This window comes from Pangasianodon hypophthalmus, chromosome 19 (assembly GCF_027358585.1).
Source record: "Pangasianodon hypophthalmus isolate fPanHyp1 chromosome 19, fPanHyp1.pri, whole genome shotgun sequence".
Lineage (NCBI taxonomy): Eukaryota > Metazoa > Chordata > Actinopteri > Siluriformes > Pangasiidae > Pangasianodon > Pangasianodon hypophthalmus.
Genome location: NC_069728.1, coordinates 3,964,444 through 3,979,814, shown reverse-complemented (window position 1 = coordinate 3,979,814; position 15,371 = coordinate 3,964,444). Strand labels below are relative to the sequence as shown.

The window sequence follows — 15,371 nt, the reverse complement described above, 5'->3', positions numbered from 1 at the left end:
TTTGGGGAAAAAAATTGGAACAAAAGTTATTTTAGTCCCGGCACGTGTCTTTCCTTTCTTTTTTTTTTTTTTTTTATTTTCCCCCAGTTTTCTCTCCAATTTGGTTTTGGCCAATTCTCGCTCACTCACCAGGTAACTCTCCTCTCTTCCTCAAACTGTTCTCATGCAGCATCCCATGGTGGAGTAACACTCATAGGAAAGCGCTATTAGCCCTCTTCCACATACATGAAATCACAGACACCTAGTGATTGGCTAGTGTCACTCTGATTGACAGTTGAAAGAGTGTATGCCAGTCCTCCCACCTTGAGAGCATGGCCAATTTTGCTCTCTTGACTCCCTCCCACAGATGGCTGTGGAACTGTCGGGATTTGAACTCCAGACAATGGGGTGAATGCTTTTCTGTTGCGCCACTCTGGAACTGACTTTCCTCTCATATTGGTGCTTCTGCCTTTAGGAGAATCCCCAAATGTCTGATTGGAATTATGGTTCATATTTCCATAAATATTGTTTAATTGGCTAAAAATATGGCTAAAATATGGGTATTGTGTATTTTTTTTCCATTACTTCTAGTGATAAATTCTGTAGTCAAAAAAAAGACATTGAATTCTATGGGTCTATGGGAAGGTAAGAGTTAATCAACAATCTCTCTCTATCTCTCTCTCTTTCTCTAGGTGTGGAGACATCCTGTTGGAGGTGAATGGAAAGAGCACATGGGGAATGACTCACACTGCTCTAGTGCGCCTGCTGAAAGAACTGAGGGGCCGTATTACTCTCACCATCGTCTCCTGGCCTGGCAGCCTGCTATAGGCCCATGTTGTGCAGGGGAGGGGCTTATTACAATGACCCTGTGTTGGAGGTTGGAGCGTCACACAGTCCCTGCCCACAATGAATGGGCTTTTGGACATGGACTTCCATGGTAGGCAAGTCGTATGAAATGGACCAGCGCCGTAGAACGTGGGGCAAGGTGCTTTGGCCTCGTCCAGGTACGAGGGACTGACATGGACCTCAGATGCTGAAGGTGGGGCGTATGATAGACTCTCTTCACATGAGGACTCACCAAAGGTGTTGGCCATTGGAAAGAGATCATCCAGTGTTAGGTGATTCAGGTTTAACACCCAAGAGTCCATGTGATACTATTGCCATAATTTCATTGGCTGCCTGTGCACTTGATAGCCCCCGCCTTCACCGATATCATCAATTAGGCACAGGAAGCAGACTCCTGTCACTGAGGCCACATACACGAGGAGCTGATGATAAAAAGAAGCACCTAGAAGAACCATGGTTACACATTATGAGGATATGATATGTGTGATAAAGTGTATATAAATACTCCTCTGTGGGCAATGTGCAAACATATTTCATAAGTGTGTAGCTGATTTGTGGTGGAAGAGAAAGAACTTCTGGGATATGTGGAGGTTCAAGCTAAGGTTCAGAGTCTGGGGTTGCCAACTCCGTTAGTTTCTATGTTAGAACATGCATTTAGGTGGACGCACATTTCTTTCCTGTTAATGTTAGTGTGTGGGGAAAAAAGAGACAAATTCAAGCGTTCGTACTACGGCGACTGTTTCTTTCTTTCGTTTGTTTATTTCTATCTGTTCCTATGGCCTTTTTGGATATTGGCTTCGCTTTGTTCGTTCTGACAGTAATGCGTTTTCTCCATCCACCGGAGAAAGTAGTTTTTTTTTGTCTGTGTTGGTATGCTGCAGATGCTGTTGCAAAGAAAATATAAAAATATATACCTTTGATGAGTATTATGGAAAAAAAAAAAAGAAAAAAGAAATTGACTAAATAATATTGTTCATAACACTCTTTTAAAAAGAAAAATTTTATAACATATATATATATATATATATATATATATATATATATATATATATATATATATATATATATATAATATGCTTATAGTAATGAGAGTTTGGCAGCCTTGCTGATTTTGTGTTTTCAGAGATGTGACAGAAAAGATGGCACACATATCCATGGAGATATGTGTTTTCATGTCTGCAGGTCATCGTGGAAAGCCATGTGGTCTAGTGTCTCATGCTATGGCTTGTGTAGCATTCTGTATCTGATGATACTTTTGGTTAAATCAATAAAATTATTCTACAAGGAAACCTGTGTCACAGTCAGAGCCTGAATGTGTGTGTGTGTGTGTGTGTGTGTGTGTGTGTGTGTGTGAGAGAGAGATCAAGGGCATGGCCTGTGAATGCTAATGTTGTTTAGTTAAATTTTCACACTCGCACAACTGGTTTACCAAATTATTTATAATACTGTTTTCATACCGCAACAAAACCATTCTTTGGCACAACACAAATATAAATCATCTTAGCTAAACAATCAAAAATGTTTCTTTTTTTCATTCAAGTAATCTTCTAATAAATTAGCTTAAATTAAAAAAATGATTTTGTTCATTGTCTTTGGTCTTGTCATAAACTGGGTAATAAATTAGTTTTGTAAACTAGGTCTCTTATAACAGCTTAAAATGAAAATAAATCAGCTCCTAATGAGCCTGGAATTTACTTGGCTCGAATGAACGTACAATGTTGTCACTCTCCAGCCACTGACTGCCTACAAGAGTGAATAATTAAGACAACTTGTTAAGACGTACGATCTCTCCCTTTTGGGTAGCCGGTCAGTCAGTGGACTCGGTGTCCGTGCTGTCCTTGTTGTGTTTGGAGCGCTTGTATCTGTGTCTCCTGTGGCTCTCTCCATCATCACTGGAATGCCTTCTCCGACTGCTACTGCTGAAAGAGTGTGTGTGTAGAAGAGAAAAAGAAAAAAAGGGAGCCTTATGATATATTTAACATTCATCTTCACTCACACAAACATGACAAAAGTGACGAAAGCGTGTGTGTGTTAGTTACCTGCGTGAGGATTTGTGTCGCTCGTTATGGTCCCTGTGTCTTCTGTCACGATGCCGGTCTTCTCTTTCTCTCCCCTCTCTATCATGTTCCCGATGTCTCTCTCTCTCCCGATCACTATGGTCCCTGTGACGTGATGCACGCTCTTTGTCACTGCGTACACACACTAATTCATTACTTAAGAGCACAGCATTACATTAAAACGTTTTTTAATTTAGCAAGCAACAAAGGCTCACATGGTACAAACGCAGGGATTGGGGAAAATACTTAAAAACATATTTAGATACATTGTACAGAACTAATGATTTGTTGTGTCCTTCAAGAAACCACAGTTTGGTAAATCATCAAGGGACAATTATTTATACATTGCTCTCAATTTCCTCTAATTCCTTCCAAGACAAAGCAGTGTTTTAAAGCACCCACTGCACTGTTTATGAACTATTCACAAACCCAAAAGGGCTGTTTTTTATAGTCTGCATGTCACAAGTTGTGTGTATCCATGCAAAAGTGGTTTTGATATTTGGAAATACACCTACCTTGTATCAGAAATATTGCTAATTTAGCCACAGAAGGCTACACAGACCAAGCACAATAAATTTATGTCCGAGGTGTTATTAAAAAACAGCTGGATTTTGAAAACCCTTGAAGTATCATCCTGAAACATATGGCAGGGAAGTACTGCCATTCTTTAACCAGTGAGATTTCTGATTTCCTCTTCCTCATCTCTGTACACACACATGCACACACTACAATGACCTTCTTACACACTTTTGTTCTTCCTGCTTTAAATTAGCATTACTTACCAAGTGATCCAGTGTCCCAGGATGCAGTGCTCTATTAAAGGGAAATTTTAAATTCTCAGGTACCACACACACACACACACACACACACACACACACACACACACACACACACACACACTCAAAATCCTCTTCAACCAAATAGGTTGTAATAAACCAGTTTATGAAGTGAATAAGATGTATATAGGGGTGGAGAAGGAGAGAGAGAGAGAGAGAGAGAATACACACTGAATGCATAATTAACAGTCTGACCTCGGTCATTATGGTAGAAGGGTATATGCTAGAATGTGCTATTAGATTGCTGATGAAAACAGTATGTACATTGTGTGTGTGTGTGTGTGTGTGTGTGTGTGTGTGAGACACATGGTACACGGCTTCCTTTGATGTTGCAAATGCAATACAGCAGCACATGTACAGCATGTGTCCAAGGCTGTTTATGTATACACACACACACACACACACACACACACAGCTAACCCACGTGTGCTGTATTATGCAGGTGTATGACTGCATCAGAGAGTCTGTGCATAAATTTGCAAGTGTGTCCATGCTGGACTGACAGAGGACAGAAATGTCCTTACTGAATCAGAAAGACGGGATCATGCATGAGGGACAGGTGTTCACCATATGTTCAACCAGCGGCTCAGGGGACAGAGAGAAAGAGAGAAAGAGAGAGAGAGAGAGAACATCAGAAAGACAGAAAGTGAGCATCAAAGGAGGAAAGAAGAGAGCAGCTGAAATAGGACAGAGATAGAGCAAAAAGATATGGGCCGAAGAATAATTTTAATAACTGCCTTTTCCTTTCCCTCTCTCTCTAGAGGAAGAGTCTCTCCCAGCTGAACACTTTGGTGTCTTGGGCCCCGTCTGATTCGATTGCAAGCGGACAGTACAGATGTGAACGGGGGAGACGCACTGTGATCCGAGCACTTAAACCTTCAGAGAAAGTTATAAATATGAGTATAAATGGCCCAAACCCCAGATATTTCACTGATCCAGGCAAGACCCAATTTTGCTGCCATGTACGTTGCTTCACTGCGCTGTATCCATTGTATGGAGCAATCACACACACACACACACACACACCCAACAATATAAAATAGCAGACACGAGCATATTGAAATTTCCTTTTCAGAACAAGTGGACATGAACGTATAGATGTAAGCAACCTGTTAAATCCCTAATTGCCATACTTCCTGCAACTATTACCTACTCACCAATCGGATCACAGGAAATGGGATTTTTCACCATACAGATAGGAGTGGGGAAAGAATTGACAGCGCTGTGTCTCAAATGTTTATCTCTACTCGTTCTAAGGCCAGAATACTGAGACGCCATCGTGATTCCCTCTGGTTAATATGATAAAAGGAATGAAAATGACTACAGCCCTACATCTTATCTCAGCACCTTGTCATTCAATTACCAAAAATCACTTTGACTAAATGGCATGGAAAGTGACCGTGGAACTGTATTAGGGAGGAGAAAACTCAGAACTTAGTCTGGAGATCTGGCCAGCTTCTGCTTTGGGATAAACAGCCAGACCTCACCACTGATCAGTCTTACACAGACGTTATTTCTTAATCATTTTTAGATGAGCCTTCAGCTCTCCCATACACACAGATCAACCAATTCATTGAAGCTTCTATTCTATCGATTGTCGCTTACTGAGACCTTGGTTCATGAGGCTGCATTGCATGTTGGGACAGTGTGAGAATGTCGTATCAGAAAAAAAATGTACTTTGTGTATTGTAACAGTAGAAGCTAAAAGAATACCATGTATACATCAAAGCTGTGTCATTTTATGTTCATGTCCATGGCTGTGTGTGTGGATTTTTTTTCTTTTTCTTTTGCTGTGAGTGCACAGCTGTTCCACTGGCCTGCTTTTCCCCATCATATGACTATCACAGCACCAGAAAGACACACGCTCTTTCACTTACACACACACATGGTCAGAAAGACAGGCAATACTCTTCATTTTTATTTTATTCTTATCCGGCTTCCTTTCTCTGTGTCTGTCTCACATGTGTGAAAGACCCAGCAGCCAGCGCATATGAATCAGGCCCAACATCTGCCCAGCCACAGCTGGTTACTCTCTCAGTCTATCACACTCTAGAGTGCGCACTCTTACTATCCATCTCCACACCATACGCTGATACAGTATGTTCACACTCACCTGCTGCGGCTCGGAAATGAGGGTGTGTTCTCCTGATCGCGCTCTCTCTCCTGCTCTTTCTTCAGCTCTCGGTCCCGCTCTCGTTCCCGGGTCCTCTCTCTATCCTTCCCCTTTTCCCTCTCTTTGTCCTGGCAGCTTTTATACTTCCACACTTTGGCATGGTCACTCAAGCCCAGCCAAGGGGTCATGTGCCCCAGAGCATGTGGATACACACCTGAGGAAAAAAGCAAGGACAGGGAAAGTGTCTATGCAGACATATCAGCAATAGCTCGAGCAAAGCAACACCTTATTTTCCTTTTAATTACAAAGCATAACCAACTGAACAAAACCCCTCTCTCTAAACATGCAACTCTAACATGCGTTTAGAACATCAGGTATTATGAAATTTTATTCCTAGCTCCAAACTTTCAGCATATCATACTAGGCGGGAGAAGTGGAACACTGAACTGAGTAAAATAAAATGACTAACTACTGTGTAACAGAAGAATCCAGCATTCAGACTAAAACGATCAAAACCAAAAAAGCATAATCTACTGTTCTGCGAAATTCTTATGAATGTCACATATTAGATCTTCAACCCTTGAAATTGAAAGAACTAAAATTGACATGCTGAGTTGGAAAGAATACTGAATATAGTAAAAGAAACCAAGTGGGCAGAACTTAAAAAAAACCATCAATTCTGTTAAATTTTGACAGTCTAATATCTATCACGTCTAACAAAGCCAGACTGCTTGACATTGAGCAGCCGGATCCGGGCCCTCATTCATAAATGTGTGTACGCACAAATATGTGGGTGAATTCTGTGTATATATTTATGCACTACTTTTGCCAATGCAAAGCATAGCGGTGGAAAATAAAGCCGCTGGAACGGAACGTGTTGGCTCATGAATCCTCTTGGCATTTGCTTAATAATAGGTCAGATCTGCTTAACTCCATTACTGCTTTTTGATTAAATGTAATTACTGTTAGATAAAAACATGTTTCTGGTTATTCTCAAATTCCTTAAAAAAGGTTAACAGAGTTGCCATGTTAATAGAGTCTCATCTTTTTGGAAGATGCCATGTTCGTGCCATTTGGAGACAAAGTGTGTTTTATGGAGTCTGATTTCTTAGCTGTAAGATAACATGGCTCCTCACTGCCAAAACGACTACTAATAAATTCATGCCATCGGCTGGAATCCAAATTGGAAAGAGAAATGATGAGCACAAATGAAATACCTAGACAAGTCTTTTCAATACAGTGTTTTTAGCTATAGGCACATTTCAGAGAGACACTGGGGCTATAGTGAATATTTTCCATCCATCATGAGGAGCAGTATCGCTGCATTTCTCTTGGCTCCAATCTTTATCCAATTGTCTTACAACAATGCAAAACGGACCAACGTGAAACATGTCTGTTTTTTTCCCCACCATCAATTACTGGGGCTCTTCACTGCGCTCATGTCGATATTAAAGAGCCGTCAGAATAGGTTTTGTAAATGTTCAAGTGATTTGTGATACATATTTGTTAGGAAATGTCAAGTCAACAATTATTTATTTATTTATGCTTGTTTTTACGTTACTGAGCTGTAGACCAAAAAAGGAACAGCCTCATTTAAGCGTACATTTTAAACCCATTCAATGTATGTCACTAATCAGTTAGAACTAACACTAATAACTAAATATTTTATAGTTTATAGTAGTCTCGACTGCGAGTTTATAGTAATCTCCACTGCGAAATCATAAAAAACAAGTAAAACTTGACCGGGTGCCTTCAATGCCAACAAGTCTAGATACTAATTTGAATGCCTGAACTAAAGGAAGCTACTAAAGAAAAACTATTTCAGCAATTTGACCTTGCTGTGACCTTGATCCTGTGTGGATCAATTCCAGAATCTACTAAGTTCATCTGGTGGTTACAGTGACAATGCCATATAAATCCTACAAACATTTTTCAACTCGGATGGATGGATGAATGGATGGACAACCTGAAAACATGACCCCTGCTTCACTTGATGGCGGAGGCATAAAAAAAAAAAAAAAAAAAAACACAGATCCCCTGGCTAAACATCGTAGACCCCTGGGGTTCTTCACACCTCACTTTGCCAGAGGACGAGGCTGTTATTTGAGTATTATTGCAAACATAGTCCTAGTGTTTAGGAGAGGTAGCCAGATTGTGTACCTGCCAGCACATGCCTAATTCAGTGTGTCCTTTTTAATCTCCATGTAACAGAATAGTGTGTCTGCGGAAACACAAAGTAAATGCTTGCAGTTTAATTCTTCTCTACAGAGGCCCTCCAGCTTTATTTTGTGTGTGTGCGTGTGTGTGTGCTGTAATGATGTGTGTGTGTAGTGGATATGTACGTGCTTAGTTTATATTTCTGCTGTCAGTATCTGGATCACTGACTTCCCCTGAGTTTCTAGTCAGTGCCTCTCCTGCCAGCCAGGACCACTACAGAGCAATCTGCACAAGAGAGCATGTTTGTTGTTATGTGTGTGGCAGTAATCCCTAAGAGTGTGTGTGTGTGTGTGTTTGGGTTTCTGAGCTCCTTTCACACATATAACTAACAGCTCAGGAAGTGCGATGTTCCAATTACAAAGCTCCAGAAGGAACAGTTTCCCACCGTTTGCTAGACTTTTGTGAAATCCGCTAGGAAAGATTGCTTAGATTCAGACTTGACCTCTCACACACTCATGTTTACACATTTCCGTCTTTGCACCCGGACACACAGCCAAGAACAATGCTAACTACTCCATCAGCATAACTTCTTGATTTCCCATCAATCCCTAAAGCAAGCTACAGCTCTAATAACATGATCTCAGCAATGATTACCTTCTAATGAAGCCAAGGATTGAACTGGTTATCAGCTAAAACTCACAATAATTCAGAATAATCAAGAAATAATTACAAACACCCAACTTTGGTGGCTGTAATAAGTTCTAATCTGCTAGTTTATACCCAGCCTGATCTGCGTGCATGGGAGGTAATTGAACAGAAATGTGGGAACTGTGAAACAGTGGCGTGTGTGGAAAGCTCCTGATGGTGACAGTGCCACCTACCTGCAGCAAAGGGATACAACGGGGCACAGCAGCTATCATAGCTTCCTCCTGAATGGCCACTGCAACAGGATGACACATACGTTACTAAATTATTAAAAGAAAATAAATAAAATATTCACAAACCTGCGACATTAGCACATTCTGGATTATTTAAAAATTCCTAGTTTAACATTTGACCTGGCAAAAAAAAGAGAAACTTTTTTACAGAAGTATAGTAAACTTCTGTGACAGGAATTCCATATTAAGCTCATCTTATATTAATAACCATGTAATATCTAATATGTAATATGTAATAACCAGCCATATGAAATAAACAAGTAATTTGCAGTTGGCCTCAACCTTTATGCAGTGTAACAAAAGGAGCCCATTACACTCAGCGAAGCATAAAAAGAGAAAATAAATGTAAAGTGGAGGGCTTTCAAAAAAAATAAGCGTCTTCTCAGCGATCAAATGCATTGCTACAGTTTTGGCTCTCAATTTCACAATCTTTTGATGTGTCTGGCATGCTGTCAAGCTGCAGTGTGCACTCAATAACCTGGCAGAGGTGTGTGTGTGTGTGTGTGTGTGTGAAGGAGATAACATTACAATGAAGACATGGTGCTGTCCATGCAGAGGATTAGGCAACCTGCCCTTCTTCCGACTGAAAGCTGGCTTCCCCTGGATGTGAAAGGTGAATGGCGTGTGCGTGTGTGTGTGTGTGTGTGGGGCGCACTTGTTCATGAGTGGGCTCCTTGCGGACAGGTGTTATTTTGGATGCCAAATGCTCCACTGCTATAAATAGAGCTGGAAAGGATGCTGCTGTGCTGTTCCTTCTCTGCATCCTCTTCTCCCCCTTCCTCCCTCCTTCCATGCCTCCATCCCTCTCCGCTTTCAAAGCTGGCCAATTTCATAATCTGTCTCTCCCATGTCTGTCTCACTGCAGTTAAGCGGTCCTTTCGGTGGTGAAAGAGAGGAAAGGAACAGAAGGAAATGGGGTGGAGAGATATGTCTGCATGGAAGATGATCGATGTTAACTGCCATCTCTTCTCACCCTTGAGGCCACCCTTAATTAAAGCCGGCATCGTTAATGCAACTAATCACTGTGCAGCGCCGCCATAATGATCCCAAGCAGAAATTCCATAACCTTGTACTTTGTATATTTTAGAGGAAAATAAGGACGGCATGGTGGAGTAGCATTGCCGCCTCACTGCTTCAGGGTCCCATGTTTAATCCTAAGCTCGGGATACAGTCACTGTGTGGAGTTTCGCATGTTCTCCCTGTGTCCATGTGGGTTTCCTCTGGGTTTCTTCCTAACTCCCAAAAACATGTTGGTAGGTGGATTGGCTACACTAAACATGTGTGCACATGGTGCATCCCATCCAGGGTGTATTCCCGCCTCATGCCAAGTGTTCCAGAGATCCACCACGACCAAATAAAGCAGTTTCTGAAGAATAAATGACAAAATAAATTACATATTGTATGGCCAAAAGTATATCGTGACCTGACCATCATACTCATGTGCTTTTTGAACATGCCATTCCAAAAGCATGGGCATTAATATGGACTTGGTCCCCCCTTCTGCTGTTATAATAAGCTCCACTCTTCTGGGAAGGCTTTCCACTAGATTTTGGAGTGTGTCTGTGGGGATTCGTGTTCATTCAGCTACAAGAGCATTAGTGAGATCAGACACTGATGTTGGTGAGGAGGTCTGGGGTTCGGTCGGTGTTCCAGTTCATCCCAAAGGTGTTCAGTGGGGTTGAGGTCAGGACTCTGTGCAGGACACTCGAGTTCTTCCACTCCAACCTTCACACACCATGTCTTCATGGAATTCAGGGGCATCACCATGTTGGAACAGGTTTAGGTCCTTTAGATCCAGTGAAGGGAAATTGTAATGCTACAGCATACATAGACACCTACAGTCAGGTCCATAAGTATTTTGACAGTGACACAATTTTTGTAATTCTGCCTCTGTACAGCACCAGTGGATTTGAAATGAAGCAATCAAGACGTAATTGAAGTGTAGATTTTCAGCTTTTTTTTTTTCTTCCAGTTTTAACAAAAGATTGCATTAACCGTTTAGGAATGTTTACACAAACTAACGTAATTATAAATATTAGAATTATTTTTAATACTTGGATGCAAATCCTTTGCAGTCGATGACTGCCTGAAGTCTGGAACCCATGGACATCACCAAATGCTGAGTTTCCTCCCTGGAGATGCTTTACCAGGCCTTTACTGCAGCCGCCTTCAGTTGCTGCTTGTTTGTGGTTCTTTCAGCCTTCAGTTTTGTCTTCAGTAAGTGAAAAGCATGCTCTACTGGGTTGAGGTCAGGTGACTGACTTGGCCATTGAAGAATATTCCATTTCTTTGCCTTAAGAAGCTCTTGGGTTTCTTTCACAGTATGTTTAGGGTCATTTGACTGAATCTGAAGAGAAAGTACAGCTCTATACACTTCAGAATTCATCCTGCTACTTCTATCAGCAGTCACATCAATAAACACCAGTGACCCAGTTCCATCTGCAGCCATACCTGCCTGTGCCATAACACTGCCTCCATGTGTTTGACAGATAATGTGGTATGCTTTGGATCACGAACCCTTCCTTTCCTTCTCCATACCCTTCTCTTCCCATCATTCTGGTTAAAGTTAATCTTGCATCAGAACAGGGCAGCCTTTTTTTTTTTTTTTAAAGAGAAGTCTAATCTGGCCTTTCTGTTCTTGAGTGTTATCAGCAGTTTGCATCTTCAGATAAACCGTCTGTATTTACATTCATGAAGGCATCTCTTGATTGTAGGCTTTGACAACAACTCACCTACCTCCTACCGACTCCAGAGTGTGACGTTGAACTTGGCTAGATGTTGTGAAGTGTTTTTTCTTCACCAACTTAGTTTCTGCTATCTCTCTGATGGGTCTGTTTTGTTTTTTCAGCCTAATGATGGCCGCCTTCACTTGAATCGACATTTCTTTGGACCACATAGTGAGAATTCCTGTTGAACGGCTACCAAAGGCAAATTCAACACTTGGAATCCTCCTTAATTTGCCATGAAATAACAAGGAAACAGGCCACGCCCGGCCATGGAACTGCTTATCAGTCAATTGTCCAATTACTTTTGAGCCTGTAAAAATGGAGGGACTCTGTAAAAAATGGCTATAATTACTAAATGATTAATGCAAGATTTTTGTTAACTCCTTCAATTAAAGCTGAAAGTCTACACTTCAGTCACATCTTGATCGCTTCATTTCAAATCCATTTTGGTCCATTTTATTAAAATTGTGTCACTGTCCAAATATTTATGGACCCGACGGTATATAGGCACCTGTATTTTGAGGAAGGCCCACATATGGGTGTGATGGTCAGATGTCCACAAACATTTGGTCATATAGTGTGTTTAGGGTTGCTAAGGCATCGAAACAGTAGTGATACATTCCTCAAAATTTGTTCAAAGCTAGGAGTTTATCAATCATCTTATTTTATGTTTACAAAAATGAATTGCTTAACACAGAAAAGGTTTAAATTAATCAACTGGTGCAAAAACAGTGAGAAATCTGTAATATCTCAAAAAGAACATTGCGACATCATGCATCTCAGTGTCAATATTATATCACCACATTGCCCTGTCCTCATCTTTTATCCATGTAGTGTGAATTTACTCACTATTGTTGTATAAGTATCAATAAACAGCCACGGATATTGCAGATATTGGTCCTTCTCTTGTACTATGAAACCAGAGGGTATTTTGAACATCAAATCTCGAGCCAGCTGATCCTGATTTTGATCTCAAAACAAATCAAGTCAATGACAGTTCTGAGCGTTCATATTCACAAATAATGATATAATAGGATCCTCCTCATTTCCAAAGAAGTTAAAAGGAATGTGTTTTTGTTCAGATATTTGGGCTGTGTTGTGATTTTGAGTACTAATAGGAGAGTTGTGTAAGGGGTTCTGCACAGGTTCTCTTTATGAGCACCCTAGGATCCCAACGGGCCACAACCCACTAAACAAACACACACTGCCTCGTCCTTCACTTCAGGGGATCCTCAGGCCCCTCTGCATTTACAACAAATGCTCTCAGCCTGTAGTGTTTCTGCGAGTCCTTGTACGAGCATATGTGTGTGTTTAAGAGAGAGTGAGGAAAAGCAAGACACCGAAGGAGGGATTTTTTTTTTTTTGAAGCCATGCTAGGACAGGAAGTGATTCATAAATTATACAGTCTCTGGTTGGCAGTGCTCAGTCTAACGGAAACTCCACAAAGGATGTTTGGACTTGGCAGGGTGCACGGGATGTGAGAAGAACCATTCTTTAAATGAAAAACGAACGGGAGAAAAAAGTTAATTCAGAGAGCTGGAAATGGAGAAAAGAGCTAGAAAGCAGATAGGAAGATTTAGGGGAAAAAAGGAGATAAAACCAGAGAATCATTGCAGATGTGGCCTGAACTGACTCAAACATAAAATGTTTTTCTTGGTGCAAAATCAAACAAGTCCACTTTCATTACTGCACCCAGTTGTTTATAACACAATTACAATCAATAGTTTTTCACAGATCAATCAATAGTTTTTATATATATAAAGCGTTTTGGGCCTAGTCTATAGTATAATAGTAAAAAGAAAAATGATTATGAAGACGTTGATGCGTAACATTATCGGTAATAAGTACTCAACTACGATTCTTGGTTAATGGGGGATACGCACTTTAACAGTTCACGCTAAAAAGCATCATATGATTTGTTGACTGCATCAGTGCACAAACAACTCCAAATAAGAGCCTCAACTGAGAGAGGAAGCGACTCCTGTATACATGTGTGTGTGCGCATGTGGGGGGCGAAAGACAAGCCCAGACTCCACTATCTGTCTTGTGAATGAAGGAGAAAATATCCCAACAAGACAAGGAATGAAGGGAGGAAGAATCAAAGGGGTGGCGAGTTCTGGAAACTGATAAACAGGAGGCTCGGGCCACAAACACAGCCACCCTGTTTTGCTTCTCCTGCTGCCATATTTGGGCCGGTTCACTGTAATGCGGTCGGGAATGGAGCTTAACACCTGAGTTTCATCTGATCGAAGATAAGCCATGGTGCTTGCTATTTCTGGAGATATGTGTACATACACACTAAACTAACACACACCTTCAAACACATTTCTACTGACCAGCGTTCTCATAAGGACACTTCTAACAGCTATATAATAGATAATAAAAGATATCTAATGTATCTTATATTTCCTATTATGAGATTATTTAAATCAAATATCAGCCTGGTTTATGATGCTTTTAGTAATTTCACGCTTCAAATGAGTAAACAATGTCTTGAAATAGGTTTAATAATCCTATATTTGGTTTATTGTCTCCTTATAATAGGAGAAGTACATTTAGTACATACCTTTGACTATATTCAGGATATTTCCACTTCACTAAGATGCCATTTTCTGCAGTGCAACCCACTGTAAAACACTTCTGTGCCCCTTGAACACTTACCCACTTTTTTCTGAACTTATGGCTCGAGTGGAATCCGATTAATAGCTCTGTGTTAGAGATCATTTGTTTATTCGTCTGACCCATAAATTCTGTAAATTGGCATGATACAATATGAGACTACAGAGACTGCATAAGCTCTGATTAACTATAATGTCTCAAATCCTCAGTCACTAAAAAAGAAACAAAACTGCCCTAAATACGAGCATTGCAAAAAAGGAGAGAGAAAAAAGATGCTTGAGTTCAGCTTCACTATTCCACAAGGTCAGTGATTACTGCTGTATAACCCATCAATCACTCCTGTCAGGGGCAATTACACACAACTGTCACCTGCTGTCACTGTCACTTTGTCATTTTATTCTGTTTTCATTTTCTCTCTCTGCTTTTCTTTCTGTCTCAGTGTCTCACTCTTTCCCTGTCTAGATATCTTGCCTGTGCGAGCTCCTGCTGACAGGCGAATAGACGCAAATAGATGTACTGTCTTTGTTCTGTTTGCTCGCTCTCCTGTGTCTCCTGCCCCTGTTCCTGCGCACGCACCCACACACACACACATACACACACACACACACACCTCATAATTCCCGACCTCTGATCAGGAAAAATCAAACAAACAATACGCTCTCTCAACCTGAAATTCCTACTTGGGAACTCGGGATGATCTCCTCAACTCCGAGTTCAGGAAGTGACATCAAATCTACAAGGTTGCTCACAGTAAACAAAAAGCACTTCTTACTTTTAAATGAGTTATACTGTATATACAAGTTTTTGCTTTAGATCAATCAGGATGCAGACATAAATCTATATAAACTATACAGTTTGCTGGAAAACATACAGTCCCCTCAAATATTATTGGAATGGCAAGGCCAGTTCTTTTGTTTTTTGCTATACACTGAAGACATTTGGGTTTGAGATCAAATGGTGAATATGAGACAATAGATCAGAATTTCAGCTTTTATTTCCTTTCCTTTCATTCCTTAGAACATGGCACCTTTTGTTTGAACCCACCCATTTTCAATTGATCAAATATTGGTAAATGTGACTTGCAGATGTTTCTTGTTGGC

At 40.7% G+C, this 15,371-nt stretch overlaps 2 protein-coding genes across 7 annotated transcripts in view; one reads left to right on the top strand and one right to left on the bottom strand.

The window, feature by feature from the left end:
- lnx1 (ligand of numb-protein X 1) overlaps window positions 1-1,823 on the top strand; it is a 48,777-nt gene extending 46,954 nt beyond the window's left edge. For 2 of the 4 annotated variants that reach the window (XM_026946925.3, XM_026946924.3), the window contains exon 11: window positions 672-1,823. In XM_026946925.3, coding sequence (XP_026802726.2) covers window positions 672-807 — 136 coding nt within the window. In that variant the 3' untranslated portion in view covers window positions 808-1,823. The remainder of the gene's footprint in view (window positions 1-671) is intronic. The other 2 variants (XM_026946929.3, XM_026946928.3) reach the window with 1 other exon arrangement.
- Window positions 1,824-2,246: 423 nt separating this feature from the next.
- The window catches only part of fip1l1a (FIP1 like 1a (S. cerevisiae)), a 30,142-nt gene continuing 17,017 nt past the window's right edge, over window positions 2,247-15,371 (bottom strand). The window contains exons 13-16 of one of the 3 annotated variants that reach the window (XM_026946856.3): window positions 8,870-8,928; window positions 5,832-6,045; window positions 2,865-3,014; window positions 2,247-2,744 (exon numbers count right to left, since the gene is read on the bottom strand). In XM_026946856.3, coding sequence (XP_026802657.3) covers window positions 2,633-2,744; window positions 2,865-3,014; window positions 5,832-6,045; window positions 8,870-8,928 — 535 coding nt within the window. In that variant the 3' untranslated portion in view covers window positions 2,247-2,632. The remainder of the gene's footprint in view (window positions 2,745-2,864; window positions 3,015-5,831; window positions 6,046-8,869; window positions 8,929-15,371) is intronic. The other 2 variants (XM_053242190.1, XM_053242191.1) reach the window with 2 other exon arrangements.